Genomic DNA, 17,896 nt, shown 5'->3' with positions numbered 1-17,896 from the left:
CACATTTAAAACTAGACCCAATTGTTTTCTGTTAAAAATATCACTTTCTAACTAGTAGTTACTGTATTTTATATGCTTAGGTCCAACCACTTTTAAAAGATTATTAATTTTCAAAATTTGATCTCAATATTCTACATATAAAATCTCATCAGTGGCAAAGAATTTGTTCCCTTTTCAAGCTTAACTTCCATTTCTGTTTTATATCTAAAGCACTTGTCAGAACTTTCAAAACAATGCCTTTAATTTAAAACAGAATTATCTCCAGCATTTCAGCATTATGCATAAAAGTAACAGGTGAACTAAAATATTCCTCTATTAAGGCATTGTCCTCTAATTCAGAGTATCTTATTTTAGGAATAAATGTTGATTTATTAAATGCCTATTATCTTTTTTTTTTATTGATTTTTTTACAGAGAGGAAGGGAGAGGGATAGAGAGTTAGGAACATCGATGAGAGAGAATCACCAATTGGTTGCCTTCTGCACACCCCCTATTGGGGATGGAGCCCACAACCCAGGCATGTGCTCTTGACCGGAATCGAACCCTGGACCCCTCGGTCCGCAGGCTGACGCTCTATCCACTGAGCCAAACCGGCCAGGGCTTAAATGTCTATTATCTCAGCAGACCATAGGTTTTCTTACAAACTATTTTCTTATATTATAAAAGTTAACCCTAGTTGTTTGTGGGTTATTCTTCTTTTAGTACTTATGTGTTAGCATATATTAAGTTACGGTAGGATAATAAATAATTTCAGAAGTTCAGTGGCTTAAAACAAGATTTCTTTCTTATTAATACTACATGTCTTTCTATGCCATCCTTATTCAAAATGATGGCATCCCCACCACTTGAGACACGGCAGTCAGCATGCTGGAGAAGGTGGGTATGTGGTGAATTATGCACCAATTTAATGGTTTCTAACGGTAACTTTTCCAGTCATTGGCCAAAAACAGTGGGGGGTGATGCTTAACTTCAAATGTGGTGGGGAAGTACAACTGTACCATGTAGCCCAAAGGAGAACCAGAAATTGAAGTGAACAGTCATAAGTGCTGTTCCACATGCCAATTAGCAAATATAATTCAGCACTGTATTTGGGGAGATTTATGTCCAATGGTGGCAATGATGCTGCAAAACTTTTTAATCCACTGCCACAGAACTCTCAATCCCTCTGGGTACTCAAGAGTTCCTGGCAAATAGATGACTGAAACAAAATAAACTCCCATATGGTTCCAGAAGTGTATTACAAAGGATGCAGGTAGGTTTCTAATCAAAGCAAATATAACACCAACTTAGAGAAGACAGAACTCTCTCACGTTAACAATCCACAATAAATAGTCCTTAACTAGTGTGACTCAGACTCCTATCTTTTTGATAACCCACCTTCATCTTGGATGACTTGCATTTTGTAGTGTACGATGACTGTTGGTAGTTCCCTGCATCACGATCTAAATTCTAGCCAGGAGGAAGGAATAAATGGAAGGCACATCCCTTAGGGAAGAATCTAGAATGGCACACATCTCTTCTACTTACAACCCATATGGCCATACCCAACTACAGGGGAAGCTGGGAAATACAGTCTAGCTGGGCAGCCATATGCCCAGTTAAAAACCAAAGGGGTTCTATTACTAAGCAGTGGGGAAACATCCTGGGAAACAACCAGCAGTCTCTGCTATAAGGAATAATGAGGTAGGGAGGGAGGAGATGAGAATGAATGTCCAATACAATCAAGGGACTTTGCCTTCTAGTCTATAAGAAATAGTACACAAAGACAAACAGACATTTAAACTCCTTACCATGCAAGCTATAAGTTGTAAATCCATCCAAAAGCATTTTGTAGTCCACTATTAAAACCAGAACAGCTTAAGGTAGCAATCTTAAAGGTGAGGGGAAAACAGAAACATACCAAAAAGCAGCCAGGAAGCTAATATTGGAATCTGATTTTCTAGTCTGGCCTAAACTTTTAGAATGTTTTTGTTTTGTTTCTTATTGTAAATTAATAAAAATTTTAAACAGGGAATATAAAGAGGAATCAGAATTTTTCTGCCATCTTCCTGGAAATTGATCTTATTTAAGCATTTTGGCATACAACCTGTAATAGAGAATTTAGAATAGGAGTCTTAGAACAATATTCCCCAAATTACTTGTTTTCATAGGCTTGGCTTATTTAAAAACATTTAGTTTAAAACTAAAAATACTTTCTAAATGTACTGAGTCTAAAAGTTCAATCATTTTCAATTATTTAACCCTTTCTACTAGTCCCTTATTTCAAAGAATCTAGGGCTACTATATTTTCTTATGAGAAATATTGCATTAAAGACAATTTTGAGAGGAAAAAATAACTTTGAAAACTATGAACAAGAGATATTCTAGAAAGAATTACTACTAATAAAGTAGCCAGTCTCAAAATCATCATTTATGTTCCCCTTAATATAAATTGGGTAGGAACTCAAACTGAATTATCCCCTAGAAATAAACCACATCATAGCCAATTTCCCATCCCAGGCCATAAAATAGACCCTAAATAACAAAACAAGAAACAAAAAAAATCACCCTGTACAAATCAACAGTATAGTTACCACTTGGAAAATAGTTAGTAAAGGAAAATGTATTATAAGTTCTATCCCTAAATACCTGAATATGTTTTGCTTTTCCTTAAATACAAGCAGGTCTGCAGCAGCTAAGCTAAGGAGCTATGTCTCTGATGAAGATGTATCCTAGCCTTGGTGACAATAAATTTAATCATTAACATACTAATACTTTCAGGATGCTCTATGGCACATGTTCCTTTTTCCCTCTACTTGGAATGAGTTTCTCTCCATTAACAGTTACTCATGCTTAATGAACATCTTTCAAGGTGAATTCAACAGTAATTTCCCCAGGAAGTCACCACTCCCTTCCTCTGTGTTCTCACCAAACTTGGAAATCTGTAATAGTGCTTTTACCATGCTATGTTGTATGAATGTAACCTCCTCCCTTTCACATACTAGCCAAATAGTTGTCCCAGAGCTTGCTTACAGTGTCTCATCTTTCTATTACTCTAAGCAGCAGAGTGCTTAACGGAAACTTGTAGTAGAAAAACCAAAGGCGTCCTACGATCTGAATTTAAGTGGCGCTGTCACTTACTAGATGTAGAAACTTGTGTTTATTACCTAAGCACTGCAGCTTCAATTTGCCTTTCTGTAAAATGAAAAAAACTATGTAAGAGAGTGGTTAACTGAGTAAAATTAGTAACTTTCTTATGGGAGAAAGTAGCATCTAAATTAACAATTTTAAATTAGGCAAGAAAGCAGTCTCTGAGGGCTTATTAGAGAAGCCAAAGCAAGAATCTGAAAATGAATTCAAATGTCCCTTAATTTAAAAACATAGCTTGGTCATATTGAACTAAACCTGAAGCTGTTCCTTTATGAAACCCTGCTGATGCAAAGTTAAAGATAGTAACCCAATAATTGTTAAAACACAATTGAAGCATTAAATATGACAGATCCACAATAATCACTCAAAAACATTTTGTAACTGCCTTGTTATAAGAATGGCACCTCAGACTTAGAATCACCCTCTCCTTATAAAAGGTTAACAAAAAGAAATAACTTGCATTTCCAAAATATGTACACTGAAATTTCATACTAAAATTATGCTGTATAGTTTATACATTATCTCATTTAATTCTTAATAACTCCTAACAATTCTGAGATATATTGTACATGCCCTCCCCCCCCCAGGGGGTGAAGAGGACTTATTTTACATTTATATAAAATAAAGTTAAACTTTGAGAAATTATATAACTTGACTATCTATACTAATAAAAGGGTAATATGCTAATTAGACTGGGAGACCTTCCAGGAGACCAGATGTCCTTCCAGACAAAGCCATGGCGGCAGGGCCGAGGCAGAGGTGGTTAGAGGCGAGCAGGCCGGTTGGGGGGAGCAGTTAGGGGTGATCAGACCGGAAGTGGGGGCAATCAGGCTGGCAGGCAGGTGAGCAGTTAGGAGCCAGGGACCCAGATTGCGAGAGGGATGTCCAACTGCCAGTTTAGGACATCCCCCAAGGGGTCCTAGATTGGAGAGAGTGCAGGCCGGGCTGAGGGACACCCCCCCCCACCCCCACCAATGCATGACACTGGGCCACTAGTTTTCTATATATATAAAAGCCCAGTGACCGAACGGCAGAACGACCAAAACAACCAGTCGACCAGTCACTATGACGTGCACTGACCACCAAGGGGCAGACGCTCAACACAGGAGCTGCCCCCTGGTGGTGTGTTCCCACAGCAGGAGCAGCCGCTCAGAGGGTGGGTCCACAGCTGCTCAGCTGACCGAGATGAGCAGCATTCCCACAGCGAGCTGATCCCCTCAGGTCACACTCCCCACCAGTGCACTAATCCCGTGCACCGGGCCTCTAGTAGTTATATAACTTTTACCTATAGAGCCAAGCCTAGACTCCAGGGCCATTGACTGCTAGTTATACATCTAAACTATATACTCTAGAGGAATTTGTAGTCTAGGTCTGGAGACATAGAAAACAAAGATTACAAAATCTAAAAATACAGAACATCTTAAAGACTGGTAAACTGTAAAGTTAACAGTATAGATTTGTGTTTCTTAATATGATGTGTGACCTTAAAGTGGAACCTGGAATCCTTTAAAACATATTTTCCAGCTGATTTTTTTTTTTTTTTAGGGTTCAGTTTCCAGCAGATTTTATTTTCTTCTCAAAAAAAGCTATTTACAAAAGGTATATCTCAACTATCTGACAGGCAATGACTTGACATGATTAGTCTCAGCCGATTCTTAATGAATATTCATATATTCAATAAACAACACCCAGAATGAGCCTAGGAGGAAGAGATCAAATTGACTCATTTTCTCTTTCAAGTCTACCTAAACTAGCTACGGTATTTCCCTTAATTGCTTTTAAAAACAATTTCAAATGGTTTCACAAAAGTGGCTTTAACTAGAAATGACACCAGTAGTTCTAAACAACCTCTTATTGTGAAATCCTACTTATAAAAGTCATGATAACCAACTTCATGCTTTAACAGCTATTACAACAGGTCACTAAATACTTTGTCAATATAAACAATGTACAAAGTAAAATTTATACACAAATTGATGATTTAAATATGATTATGCTGCCACCTAGTGCTCATCTTTTAATGTTACACAATTAAACTGTTAGGATTTGGGGGGGGGGGGGGCGGACACAAAACAAAAAGTGCTATTAGAGCCAATGACAAAGCTTTGCTTTAAAAAAATTGGCCCTATTTTAGAGGTCACTACCAATATCTTAAGGATTACTGATAATGTAAGACAGCCAATCACAAATCATAACACTTCATATGTTTAAAATTAAAATCCTATAATTCAAATAAGAGGAAAGCCAAACAATGTTTACATGTTAAATAGTGTTAAAAAAAATAGCAACAGAAGTTGTAAATGGCCTAAGTTACAGGATAGACTAAATACTACACAGCCATTTAAATACTGGGATAGAAGGGAAACAAGACATTAAATGTGTAGTACTTTCCAAAGACAGCAGCAGTTATCTCCCATTCACATGCTCTTCTGCAACATGACCATGTCCCTCTCACACTGATATGAAGCCTATTTCTCCACCCCTTCCAATCTAGGTGGGACCTAAGACTACTTTGATTAATACAATACAGAAGTGATCATAGTCTACCCATAGCCCTAACTATCCAAGTACAAAACACTTGCTCTTGGGATATTAGTCTTAGAAACCAACCACCACGTATGAAATATGACTACACTGACACAACTACAGAGAAGCCCTAGACAATGACAGAGCCATGTAGGGAGGCCAAGAAATGCAGGTGAAGAAGCCATCATGGAAGTGGATCCTCCACATTTAGCCTGTGCCATGTGGAAACAATGGCCCAGATGAGTCCTTCCAGTGAAATCATGAGCAAAATAAAATGGTTGCTATAAGCCACAAAGTTCTGAGTTTGTCATGTAATTGAAACAGAAATCGTTTCCTGAAAGTACGATATTGCTTTAAAAACATGTGACACTGGTTTTGTAACTGAATGGTGGGCTTCAAGGAGCCAATGAATGCAGGTTTGAAGAAGAGTGAGAAAAGTGTTATTAAAGACTGGAGAGAAGGTAGTATATACCATAAAAGATAAATATAATTTTTATATTATGAATTATTTCATTTTAAAAAGTGATAGTAATGAACTCTACTTTCCAAATGATTTGAGTAATATGGCTTTGAAAATGACAACTGAGTGGTATCTAGTCTTGAGTTTGAAATTAAGAGTTAGAAGCTGTCATAAGTTTCAAGCACAAATTAAACAATAATTACAGAGTTATTTAAAAATAATTCTAAGAGTTTCAGTTTCTAAACTTGTCTGTTGATTATTCAATAAATCTGATATAATCTAAAAAGTCATAAAATGAAAACCTTTTATGGCAAGTACAATCAATCCATTATACCAAGATCATTTAATAAGAAACCAATGATGATATTACATGTCTGGATTTAAATTCCTATGGACATCAGTATCTCAAATAAGAAAAAGCCACTAATTTTAAGTGGATTGGAGAAGACTTGCTCAGCTTAATTTCTCCCCTGTCTCCATAGTATAAGAAAAAAAGGCTTGAATTGAGCTGGGAAGAAAGAGTACATGCCTTTAAACCAGCAAGATAATGCAAATTTAATTATATACTACAATCTAAATTTATTATCAATAGTAGAGGCACGATGCACGAAAATTCTTGCAAGAGTAGGCCTTCCTTCCCCCGGCTGCTGGCACCAGCTTTCACTCCAGCCCTGCCGCTAGGCACCCGGGACCTGGGCGGATTCCCTCTGGCCCCGGCTTGTCTGGAAGGACGTCTGGTGTAATTGGTATATTACCCTTTTATTATTATAGACTAGAGGCCCGGTGCACAAAAATTCGTACACTGGGGGCGGAAGGGGGGTGGCGGGGGAGTCACTCAGCCCGGCCTGCCCCCTTCTCACAGTCAGGGAGGGGATGTCCTACTGATGGCTTAAACCCGCTCCCTGTGGGGCGGGCCTAAGCCACAGTCTGGCCTCCTTCTGCGGGAGGTGACCGGGCTGATCAGGGAAGGCGCCATCCCCATCACCCTGCTGCTGCTGCCGTTGGCCACTATGGCTGCCTGCCCTCAGCCCTCGCAGCCACCACGGCTTTGTCCGGAAGGACATTCAGCTGTCCAGTCTAATTAGCATATTATGCTTTTATTATTATAGATAACTTATGTACACACATATGTATGTATATGTACTTTTACAATTTAGACTCATGAAGCGTCATGTTTAATTAAGGTATTTTCAAAATAATTTGCTTGGCGTATCAGCAAAATAGAAGAATGGAATTCTCTTTCTGGGGGATAACATTTCACATAACTGGAACTCAAACTAAGTGTCCCCTTTCAACACTGACTGCAAATGTTCATCTGTCAATGCTGTGTCAACAAGATTTTATGTATTTCACTTTTTAAAAGTCTTTTTCACACAAATATTGCCAAATACTGAAATTAATCCACAAGCATATGATTTTCTAAGTATATTTTTATTGATTTCAGAGAGGAAGGGAGAGGGAGAAAGAGAAACATCAATGAGAAGAGAGAATCCTGCACATCCCCTCACTGGTGATTGAGCCCACAACTCAGGCATGTGCCCTTGACATGAACTGAACCCATGATCCTTCAGTCCAGCAGTCGCCAACCGGTGGTCCGTGAGGTCCGAAAGGTTGGTGACTGCTGGTTTAACGAAACCTTTGGAGCAGCAGTCGCCAACTGGTGGTATCTATTTGGTCCAAAAGGTTGTCGACCACTGCTTCAGTCCACAGGCCGACGCTCTATCCACTGAGACAAACCAGCTAGGCCACAAGCATATGATTTTAATTGAGCATATTCATTGCTTGCAAGGCATTTATAGAATTTTATTACATTCTGATATTTGCTTTTTATCATGTCACTACAGTGTACACTAACCACTTCCAACTGAAGGTTTGGTGGAAGCTCCTAAATTGCACAATTAAACAGATTTTATAAGATGAAAATTTCCTTTGCTTTTGTATCCAGGTCTGAAAATTAATGAAAATATAGTTTGAGTCTGGCAATACAGGGTGGCCCAAAAAACATATACACACACTTTGAATAATTAAAGGCAATGTTTATTAAAAAACATTACATTTTAAAAACTGAACTATCAGCTGTCATACTGTGCATACATTTTGGGGGGAACACCCTGTATATCTGCTGCAGATCTGTTTGGGAATGAAGATCTTAGTTCTTATTTTAACTTCTGACATCAATGGAAGTATAAAAAATACTACATAAAGCAATTTAACACTACTTGTGATTCAGACATTAGTTGCTGTCAAATTCACTGTATCACAGTGTTTAACATATAGGCACTGTTTTGCCTTGTGACTCTAGGTTGAATTCATTTGGAAATATTAGCAAGTCTACAGCAATAGTTAATTACCAAAGCCATTCAGTGTTTAATAATTATTGAAGGCAGTACTGGTTCAGAAAAATTTCAATCTTGCCCCTAAGCTACAAAAATTACAAGGTAACTTTTCCACTATTAAGCAAACAAATTACTGTGTGGTAGAACTGTCCATGAGATTGAATGAAGTCCACAACTGACACTATTGGATCAGTAATAGTACATGATAGGTTCAAACCTTTTCCACAATGTATCTGGTGATGAAAAATACAATGAATAACTATAGGTTTTTAAAAATCTTACATTTTTACACTTTGCAAATAAGTTCTGCTCCACACATTTTTTCACCACCATCCTAACTAATCTAATAAAAGAGAAACATGGTAATTAGCGTACGACCGCTACCCTTCCCATTGGCTAATCAGGGCGATATGCAAATTAACTGCCAGGCAAGATGGCAGCCAGGCAGCTTGAAACTAACATGAGGCTTGCTTGCTTCAGTGAAGGAGGAAACCAACCTTCCCCGCCTGCCTTGCCGGCCTCTGAGCTGCAACTCTAAGAAACTATGTTACAAAAATAGAAGCCAAACAAAACCCCAGAAACCTGCTTTAGTCTCCGGGCGTCAGCCATCAGGATCGCAACATTGTTTCAAATACAGAAGGTAAACAAAGGCCAGAAACCTGCTTTCAGCAGCGGAGGCCTAAGAGCTGGAGCCTCAGAGCTAAAGCTGGCCCAGAATAAAAAAAAGAAAAAGAAAAAAAGGAGCCTGAAAACAGCCCTCAGCTCCTCACCCAGACTGGCCAGGCACCCCAGTGGGGACCCCCACCCTGAAGGGTGTGTGACCAGCTGCAAACAGCCATCATCCCCTCATCCAGGCTGGCCAGGCACCCCAGTGGGGACCCCCACCCTGATCCAGGACACCCTTCAGGGCAAACCAGCCAGCCCCCACACGTGCACCAGGTCTCTATCCTATATAGTAAAAGGGTAATATGCCTCCCAGCACGGGGATCAGCGGAGCCGCGAGGTCTCCCGGCACCGGGATCACCATGACAGGGGGCAGCGCCCAAACCCCCTGATTGCCCTGCAGCTCTGTGTGTAACAGGGGGCGGGGCCACAACCTCCCTATCCACCCTGCTCTGTTTGTGACAGGGGAAGGCGCCCCAACCCCCTGATCAGCTCTGCTCTGTGTCTGATGGGGGGAGCTCCCCAACCCCCTGATTGCCCTGTGGCTGTGTGACAGGCTGCAGTGCCCCAACCCCCTGATCAGCCCTGCTCTGTGTGTGACAGGGTGCGGCACCCCAACCCCCCCACGGGCCCTGCTCTGTGTGTGACGGGGTAGAGCCATAACCTCCCCATCGGCCCTGCCCTGAGTGTGACAGTGGCGGTGCCCCAACCCCCTGATCCACCCTGCTGTGTGTGTGACAGGGGGCAGTGCCCCAACTCCCCTATTGGCCCTACTCTGTGAGTGACAGGGGGGAGCTCCCCAACCCCCTGATCAACCCTGCTCTGTGAGTGACAGGGTATGGAGCCCCAACCCCCCAGATGGGCCCTGCTCTGTGAGTGACAGGGGGTGGCGCCGCAACCTCCCCATCGACCCTGCCTTGAGTGTGACAGGGGGCGGTGCCCCAACCCCCCAATCGGCCCTACCCTGAGCGTGACTGAGGGTGGCATCGCAACCTCCCGATCCGCCCTGCTCTGTGCATGACAGGTGTGGCGCCCCAACTCCCCAATCAGCCCTGCTCTGAGCCCGACCAGGGGCTGCACCTAGGGATTGGGCCTGCCCTCTGCCACCCGGGAGCAGGCCTAAGCCAGCAGGTTGTTATCTCCCCCGAGGGGTCCCAGACTGCGAGAGGGCACAGGCCGGGCTGAGGGACGCCCCCTTCCCCCGAGTGCACAAATTTTTGTGCACCGGGCCTCTAGTCTATCTATATAATATAGGAATATGCAAATTAGCCAGGATGCCATAACGTCACGACTGAATAGCAAGGACCTAAGGCTGCATGGCACCTGGCTGGGGTGAGGGACTTCAGGCCGTGCCCTCCACCCAGCAGAGCTTGACAGGGTTGGAGCTGGCTCACCCAATGTGGGTGGGGCCGACCAGTTCTGGGTCTCCTGCATTTTCGAAGCACGTGCAGGTGGTGGGCGGGGACTTGACTCTAGGTCCCTCGGCGCACCCCAGACTCTGACAAGAGGAAGATTTTCATATACATTTTACTAATTTTCTTTCATCTCTGACACTTCTATTATAGAGAGAGGGCAAATAGCAATTATTAAAATATTTCCTCTAATTCCCTTTTAATGTGCACAAATTTCGTGCACCAGGCCACTAGTAAGTTATAATACATTTTAACAGATTCCACTTTACGTTGTACTGAATCAATACTCTTGCAACATCTTTGAACGTACTTTCTCCTATGGATGTTCCATGCAGTTTCAAACTCTGCAAACTCTGCACTGACTCCTTGAATAAACAACTCAACATCAGTAACATCTGTCAAGCCATCAAGAGTCTAGGAAAAATAGTTGAAATAATTTGCCTTATATTTTGAGTATTGATGTCCTCAACTCTTCAAACAACTGTTCTTACTGAAAGGCTAACAGTCTTAATAAGTTTTTCTCTGGATACATTTCTTCAGCTGTTGCAATCACACATAAATTAATTAACTCACCGCCAGAACCAGTTTGGCTCAGTGGATAGAGCGTCAGCCTGCGGACTGAAAGGTCCCAGGTTCAATTCCAGTCAAGGGCATGTACCTTGGTTGCAGGCACATCTCCAGTAGGAGATGTGCAGAAGGCAGCTGATAGATGTTTCTCTCTCATCGATGTTTCTAACTCTCTATCCCTCTCCCTTCCTCTCTGTGAAAAATCAATAAAACACATATTTAAAAAAAAAATTAATTAACTCACCATTGGTAAATGGCTTTCCCTGCTTGGCCTACAAATGAGCCACTCAGAAACTTTAGCTGCAGCCTTATTTTCATTCTTTTATTTTTGTGAAGAAATTCTGCTGTGATGAGATATTCTGTTTTACATTTTCTAAATCTTCTCACCATTGTTTTCCTCAGTTGGGAGTACTGTGACAGTGTTTTGTCTGGTAACCTAAATGTTTATTGCATTCTTTTAGCACAGCTAAAATATCATAGCATAATAAACACAATGCTTCACCATCTAATTCAATAACAAAATAACTCATACTACACTGGGCCTTAAAAGCATGACATTCAAGTTCATCGTTTTTTGTTTGTTTTGACATAATGAGTATGCAATCATAACAAAACAAATAAATAAAATGTTGCAGTATGGAGGTATGCTTGTTACTTAAAAATGCTGTGGGATTTTAACTATCAACTGGGATTTGTAGTACACTGAGCAGCAGTACAAAGTGATGAGAGCAACATATATGGTTTCTGTTGCAACTACTAAATTCTGCTGTTGTATTATGAAAGCAGCAATAGTCAATATGTAAACAAATGATTATGGCTGTGCTCCAATAAAACTTTACTTATGGACACTAAAATAAGAATTTTATTATTTTCATGTGCCCCAAAATATTATTCTCTTGATTTTTTTCAACCATTTAAAAATGTAAAAGCCATTCTTAGCATACAGGCCATGTGAAAACAGGCAGTGGGTCGTAGTGTGCCAATCTCCAATTGAACTCATTTGATTATGTAGGATAGAAATTTGGCTCCCATGCAGACAGAGGAGCAAGACTGCCAGATTACCTAAACTTCAGTTTCCTAACCTCCAAAATGAAGATAATATGAGCACTCACCTCACATATTTCTCTGAGATTAAACTGAGTGAATATGTAAGTCATTTAGAACAATGTCTACTGTAAAGTGAACTAGCTGTTAAAAATATTTCTTACTGAGCATAATACAATGCAAATGGATTTCAATTCTTATTAGTAGCTCTATATGATTTAAAATTCCCACTGGAGCTGAAACCGGTTTGGCTCAGTGGATAGAGCGTCGGCCTGCAGACTGAAAGGTCCCGGGTTCGATTCCGGTCAAGGGCATGTACCTGGGTTGCGGGCATATCCCCAGTAGGGGATGTGCAGGAGGCAGCTGATCGATGTTTCTCTCTCATCGATGTTTCTAACTCTCTATCTCTCTCTCGCTTCCTCTCTGTAAAAAAGTCAATAAAATATATTTTTTTAAAAAAATAAAAATAAAATTCCCACTGGAGATCTGAAGAAAGCAGCCTACTTAACCCTACCAGACCGCTGTACCGATTTTTCGGTAATTTCCAAATCTGCCGCTATACCGCTGTACCTAATTTTCGGTACTTTGCCTACACCTATTTTCTACAATGTCTCCAAGTTCCATCTTATTCTAACCACTTGTTTGCATGTAACTAACATTTTTCTATATCATGTTGGTTTTTCTCTTTAATGCTCAGGAGCCCAGGTGTAGGGGACAGTTAGGTTCAGGGCCTCAGGTCTGGTAGGGTTAAATGAATATTACAGATGTCCTCCAGTAAACACGTCCACAGTACATCAACAGTATCTGTTATACTTCCCACAATCCTAGCATTTTCAAACTACTAAGGCATGGCTGCAACACTACCACCAGAATACTTTTTATAAAAATACTAGAGGCCTGGGACATGAAATTCATGCACGGGTAGGGTCCCTAGGCCTGACCGGCAATCAGGGCCTTCCAGCTGCCAGCTGGGGCCTCCCTTCCCTGGCTGCCGGCCGGGGACTTCCTTCATTCCAGGCCGCCCCCTGATGGTTCGCACACGTCACAGTGAGTGATCAGGCTCCTGGTCGAACTCCCCCAGGGACAATATGCATATTAGTCTTTTATATATTTAAATGTTTTTATTGATTTCAGAGAGATAGAAGCATGGATGAGAGAGAAACATCAATCAGCTGCCTCCTGCTTGCCCCCTACTGAGGATTGAGTTCCCAACCCGGGCATGTATCCTGACCTGAAATCAAATTCGCAACTTCCTGGTGCATGGAACAACACTCAACCAACCAAGCCACATTGGCTGGGCAGAATAATTTTTAAGTAGACCATTTCTATTCTAAAGTTTTGGTGCATTTCTAGATTAGTGAGCAAAGAAATAAAAGTGAAATTTTAAGAAATATTTTTAGCAATGACTATTTTACACTAGAAAAACATAAATCATTCCATAGGAAATGAAAATTACAACTTTGTTTACAAAAAAGCCTTGGATAAGATTCAACACAGATACACTTTTATGATCCGAAATAAATGACATTTAAAAGCCACAAAAGTTATATTACATGGGTGTAATCCTGCCATCCTCAATGCCCCATCAAATATTTAAGACTAAGAACTCAGGAAACTGGGGGCCTATTTTTTTTTTTTTATTAACTCTCAAATTGATGTTCCCTCCTATCCAACATTATAAAACATATGCATCTGGGAAAATTTCAGGATGTTGAAAAAAGAGATAGAAGGAGATATAAACAAGTGGAAGATTGTACCTTGTTCTTGGATTGGTAGAATCAACATCATTAAAGTTTCCATACTACCCAAAGCAATCTACAGATTCTATGCAATCCCTATTAAAATACTAACAACATATTTCAGAGTTAGATCAAATACTCCAAAAATTTATATGGAATCAAAAAAGACCCCGAGTAGCTGCAGCAATTCTAAAAAAGAAAAACAAAGTTGGAGGAATCACAATACCAGATTTCAAGTTATACTACAAAGCCACCATAATCATAACAGCCTGGTACTGACACAAGAACAGGCATATAGATCAATGGAACAGAACAGAGAATCCAGAACTCAACCCAGGCCATTATGCTCAATTAATACTTGACAAAGGAGGCAAGAGCATACAATGGAATCAAGATAGTCTCTTCAATAAATGGTGTTGGGAAAATTGGACAGATACATGCAAAAAAAATGAAACTAGATCACCGACCTTCACCATACACAATAATAAACTCAAAATGGATAAAGGACTTAAATATAAGACGTGAAACCATAAAAATTCTAGAAGAACCCATAGGCAGCAAAATCTCAGACAGCTCTTGTAGCAATATGTTTACTGATACATCTCCTAAGCCAAAGGAAACTAAGGAGAAAATAAACAAATGGGACTACATCAAACTAAAAAGCCTCTGCACAGCAAAAGAAACCATCAACATAACGAACAGGCAGCCCACTGTATGGGAGAACATATTTGGCAATGATACATCTGATAAAGGGTTAATATCCAAAATATATAAGGAACTCATACAACTGACAAAAGGAAGACAAACAATCCAATCAAAACTGGGCAAAGGACCTAAATACTAGTAGACACTTCTCCAAAGAGGACACACAGATGGCCAAGAGACATATGAAAAAGTGCTTGAAGTCACTAATCATCAGAGAGATGCAAATCAAAATGACAATGAGGTACCATCTCACACCTATCAGAATGGCTACCATCAACAAATCAACAAACAAGTGCTGGCGAGGATGTGGAGAAAAGGGAACCCTCGTGCACTGCTGTTGGGAATGCAAACCTGTGCAACCATTATGGAAAACAGTATGGAGTTTCCTCAAAAAATCAAATATGGAACTGCCATTTGACCCAGTGATCCTACTTCTAGGAATATATCCTAAAAACCCAGAAGCACCAATCAGAAAGAATGTGTGCATCCCTATGTTCATAGCAGCACAATTTACAATAGCTAAGATCTGGAAACAGCCTAAGTGCCCATCAGTAGATGAGTGGATAAAAAAGCTATGGTACATTTATACCATGGAATTCTATGCAAAAAGAATTTCTTACCCTTTGAGACAGCATGGAGGGAGCTGGAGAATATCATGCTAACTGAGGTAAGTCAGTCAGAGAAAGACAAGTATCACATGATCACACTCATATGTGGAATCTAAGTAACAAAATAAACTGATGAATGGAGTGGATCCAGAGACATGGAAGCATGGAACAGAGTGTGGAATCTCAGAGGGAAGGCAGGGGAGGGTGGGTGGGTGGGAGGTAATCAACCAAAGATCTTATATGCATATGTGCATAACTCATGGACACAGAAATAGGGTGCTGAAGGTCCAGGGGGGGCTGGAGAGGATCTATGGGGAGAAAAAGGGACATATATAACAATAAAAAATTATTTTAAAAAGGGGGGGGACTGATATGTGGGCTCTTGAGCTTAGCAGCAGAGAGGAGCTAACCCAGTTCTCAGGCAACATGGTAGTTACATATAAAGAGCTTTCTATATGGTGAGCACTGTTTAACTTACTTTATACATGATAACTCATTTAATTTTCTGACAATAATCCCTTCAATCCTATTTTCATTCCCATAGGCAAGGGCAGTAACTTGCACACTGGAGTTTCTCTCTCACTTACCCACCATCCTGATTCTCTAATTGCCAGTGGTATACTCCCCACATAGTTTCAAATATTTTATTTACATTTGTATTCATATTCATTTTCTGATATTTGTCAAGGCTTCACAGTAATATGTTGGCTTCACTAATGTATGGGTGCCTGGTGAGGAGCACTGTTATTATATCCAAATAAAAAGAACTATGAATAAAGTTATCATTTTTTTATCTTGATAAATATCTAGATATTTTTCCCTATCTTTTGTACTCTGCATGAAACTACAAAAACTAAAGTAATTCAGACCTGATTGTAATTTGGGAGATAGAAAAATAGTACTGCAAAATAAAAAAAATCAGGACAAATATTGTCTGCATGCTTAGCAAGACATTCTTTATATTCCCAATTAAAACCTTTCTAAATTCTTCAAAAAAATAAAAATAAAAACATATGCCTTTGAACTGACAATAAAATATGATATCTCTGAATGATTTTACTTACTTGTGTTTTTTTTTTAATTCTTTTTGAGTGTTTCATGATAATTATGAATTAAATATGAATTACTTAAACAGTCAAAATGCATTCACTAAAAGACAGTTTGGAAAACACACAAAAGACAAAGTATCCAAAATAGTGATATTAGTTAAAACTATAATAACTGCTTACCTACAACCAGGCCACATTCAGGACAGATCATATCACCAGCTCTGTAGTCCTCCACTAAAATCGAATCTGGATGGTTTGGACATGTGACTCTTGGGAGAGCATCCAAACTAAATGAAATGGGGAAAAAAAAAAGTTTTTTTGTTTCTTTTTTTAAAATTCTCACCCTAGGACATAAAGGGAGAGAGAAACATCAATGTGTGAACCATACGTGAGAAATACCAATCCTCCCAACCAACATGTAACAAAGTAGTCTTCTGGGGGTCGGAGGAGGAAGGATTTTTAACATTTTTCTTTTTTTCTTTTTTTTACCCTTGACTAGAATTGAACCTGGGACCCTTCAGTCCGCAGGCCGACGCACTATCCACTGAGCCAAGCCAGTCAGGGCAACATTTTTCTAATATACATTTATAACATATTTAAACTAAATTTCTGAAGTAAACACCCCAATTAAATTACTTTAAATTCTAGCCAGTTATTAACAGGTAAATTCTTTGGAATTATTTTTTATAAGAAGTTACTGGTTTGCAGACATAAAAAGCATTAAAAACTTTAAATAGAAAACAAGTGTTTTATTCTCTTAACATGTAGGCAACTAAGTTTTTTAAAAATCTTGATTAGCACTGAAATGACTAGCTACCATAATAACCTGTGACAGTTACAGATAACCATGCAGTTTGTGCCCCCTGCCACTTATTTCTCTGATCAGAGAATAAATTTTTTCTGCTTGCTAGTTACCATGGTGGTATATTTAGAATAGTATACTAAACTTAATCTGTAAAAGCCTAATATGCTAAGTGTCTGGTCAACCGTTCAACCAATCCAAGTGTAATATGTTAATGATATGCTAAGGCCATTCAACCACTGGCTTATGATGTGCACTGACCACCAGGGGGCAGACAGTCGGCCAGTCGCTATGACGTGCACTGACCAGGGGGCTGAGGCTCCAACTGTTACATTAGCTTGCTGCTGGGGTCTGGCCTGTTGGGACTGAGCGAGATGGGCCAGACATGTACTAGAGCCCTCCCACAGTCCCTCCCCGGTCCCGATCGTGCACTGGTGGGGTCCCTCGGGCTGACCTGCACTCTCTCGCAATCCAGGACCCCGCAGGGGATGTTGGAGAGCGGGTTTTGGCCTGATCCCGCAGGCCAGGCCGAGGGACCCCACTGGTGCACGAATTCGTGCACTGGGCCTTCAGAAGTAATATAAATGAGGGCGGTAGATGTGGCTCTACTTTACTTAAGACCTAATGATTTCATTTAGTCCAGAATTGATTTTGTTGGCAATCAAGAAATAGTTTTAAAGCTACTTTTTAATCTATTTGTGATATTAATAATTTGTTCAATTATTTTATAATGAAGCAGTTTGGGGGAGACACATCAGCTTTAAATGACCAGACAAAATCAGTTTTAAAAAGCAACAAAGACATTTAACATAGATTTTGTAATTATTTCTGGGGATATGACCTCATATTCACAAATG

At 40.1% G+C, this 17,896-nt stretch overlaps 1 protein-coding gene across 1 annotated transcript in view; it reads right to left on the bottom strand.

Annotated features, from left to right (window-relative positions):
* GTF2B (general transcription factor IIB) overlaps positions 1–17,896 on the bottom strand; it is a 40,333-nt gene that overhangs the window by 16,465 nt on the left and 5,972 nt on the right. Inside the window, exon 2 of the mRNA XM_059688955.1 lies at positions 16,418–16,524. Within this exon, the coding sequence (XP_059544938.1) occupies positions 16,418–16,524 (107 nt within the window). The remainder of the gene's footprint in view (positions 1–16,417; positions 16,525–17,896) is intronic.

The sequence above is a fragment of the Myotis daubentonii genome, chromosome 3, assembly GCF_963259705.1.
Source record: "Myotis daubentonii chromosome 3, mMyoDau2.1, whole genome shotgun sequence".
NCBI lineage: Eukaryota > Metazoa > Chordata > Mammalia > Chiroptera > Vespertilionidae > Myotis > Myotis daubentonii.
Note: the sequence above shows the minus strand (reverse complement) of the source record. Positions and strands in the feature narration are given on the sequence as shown.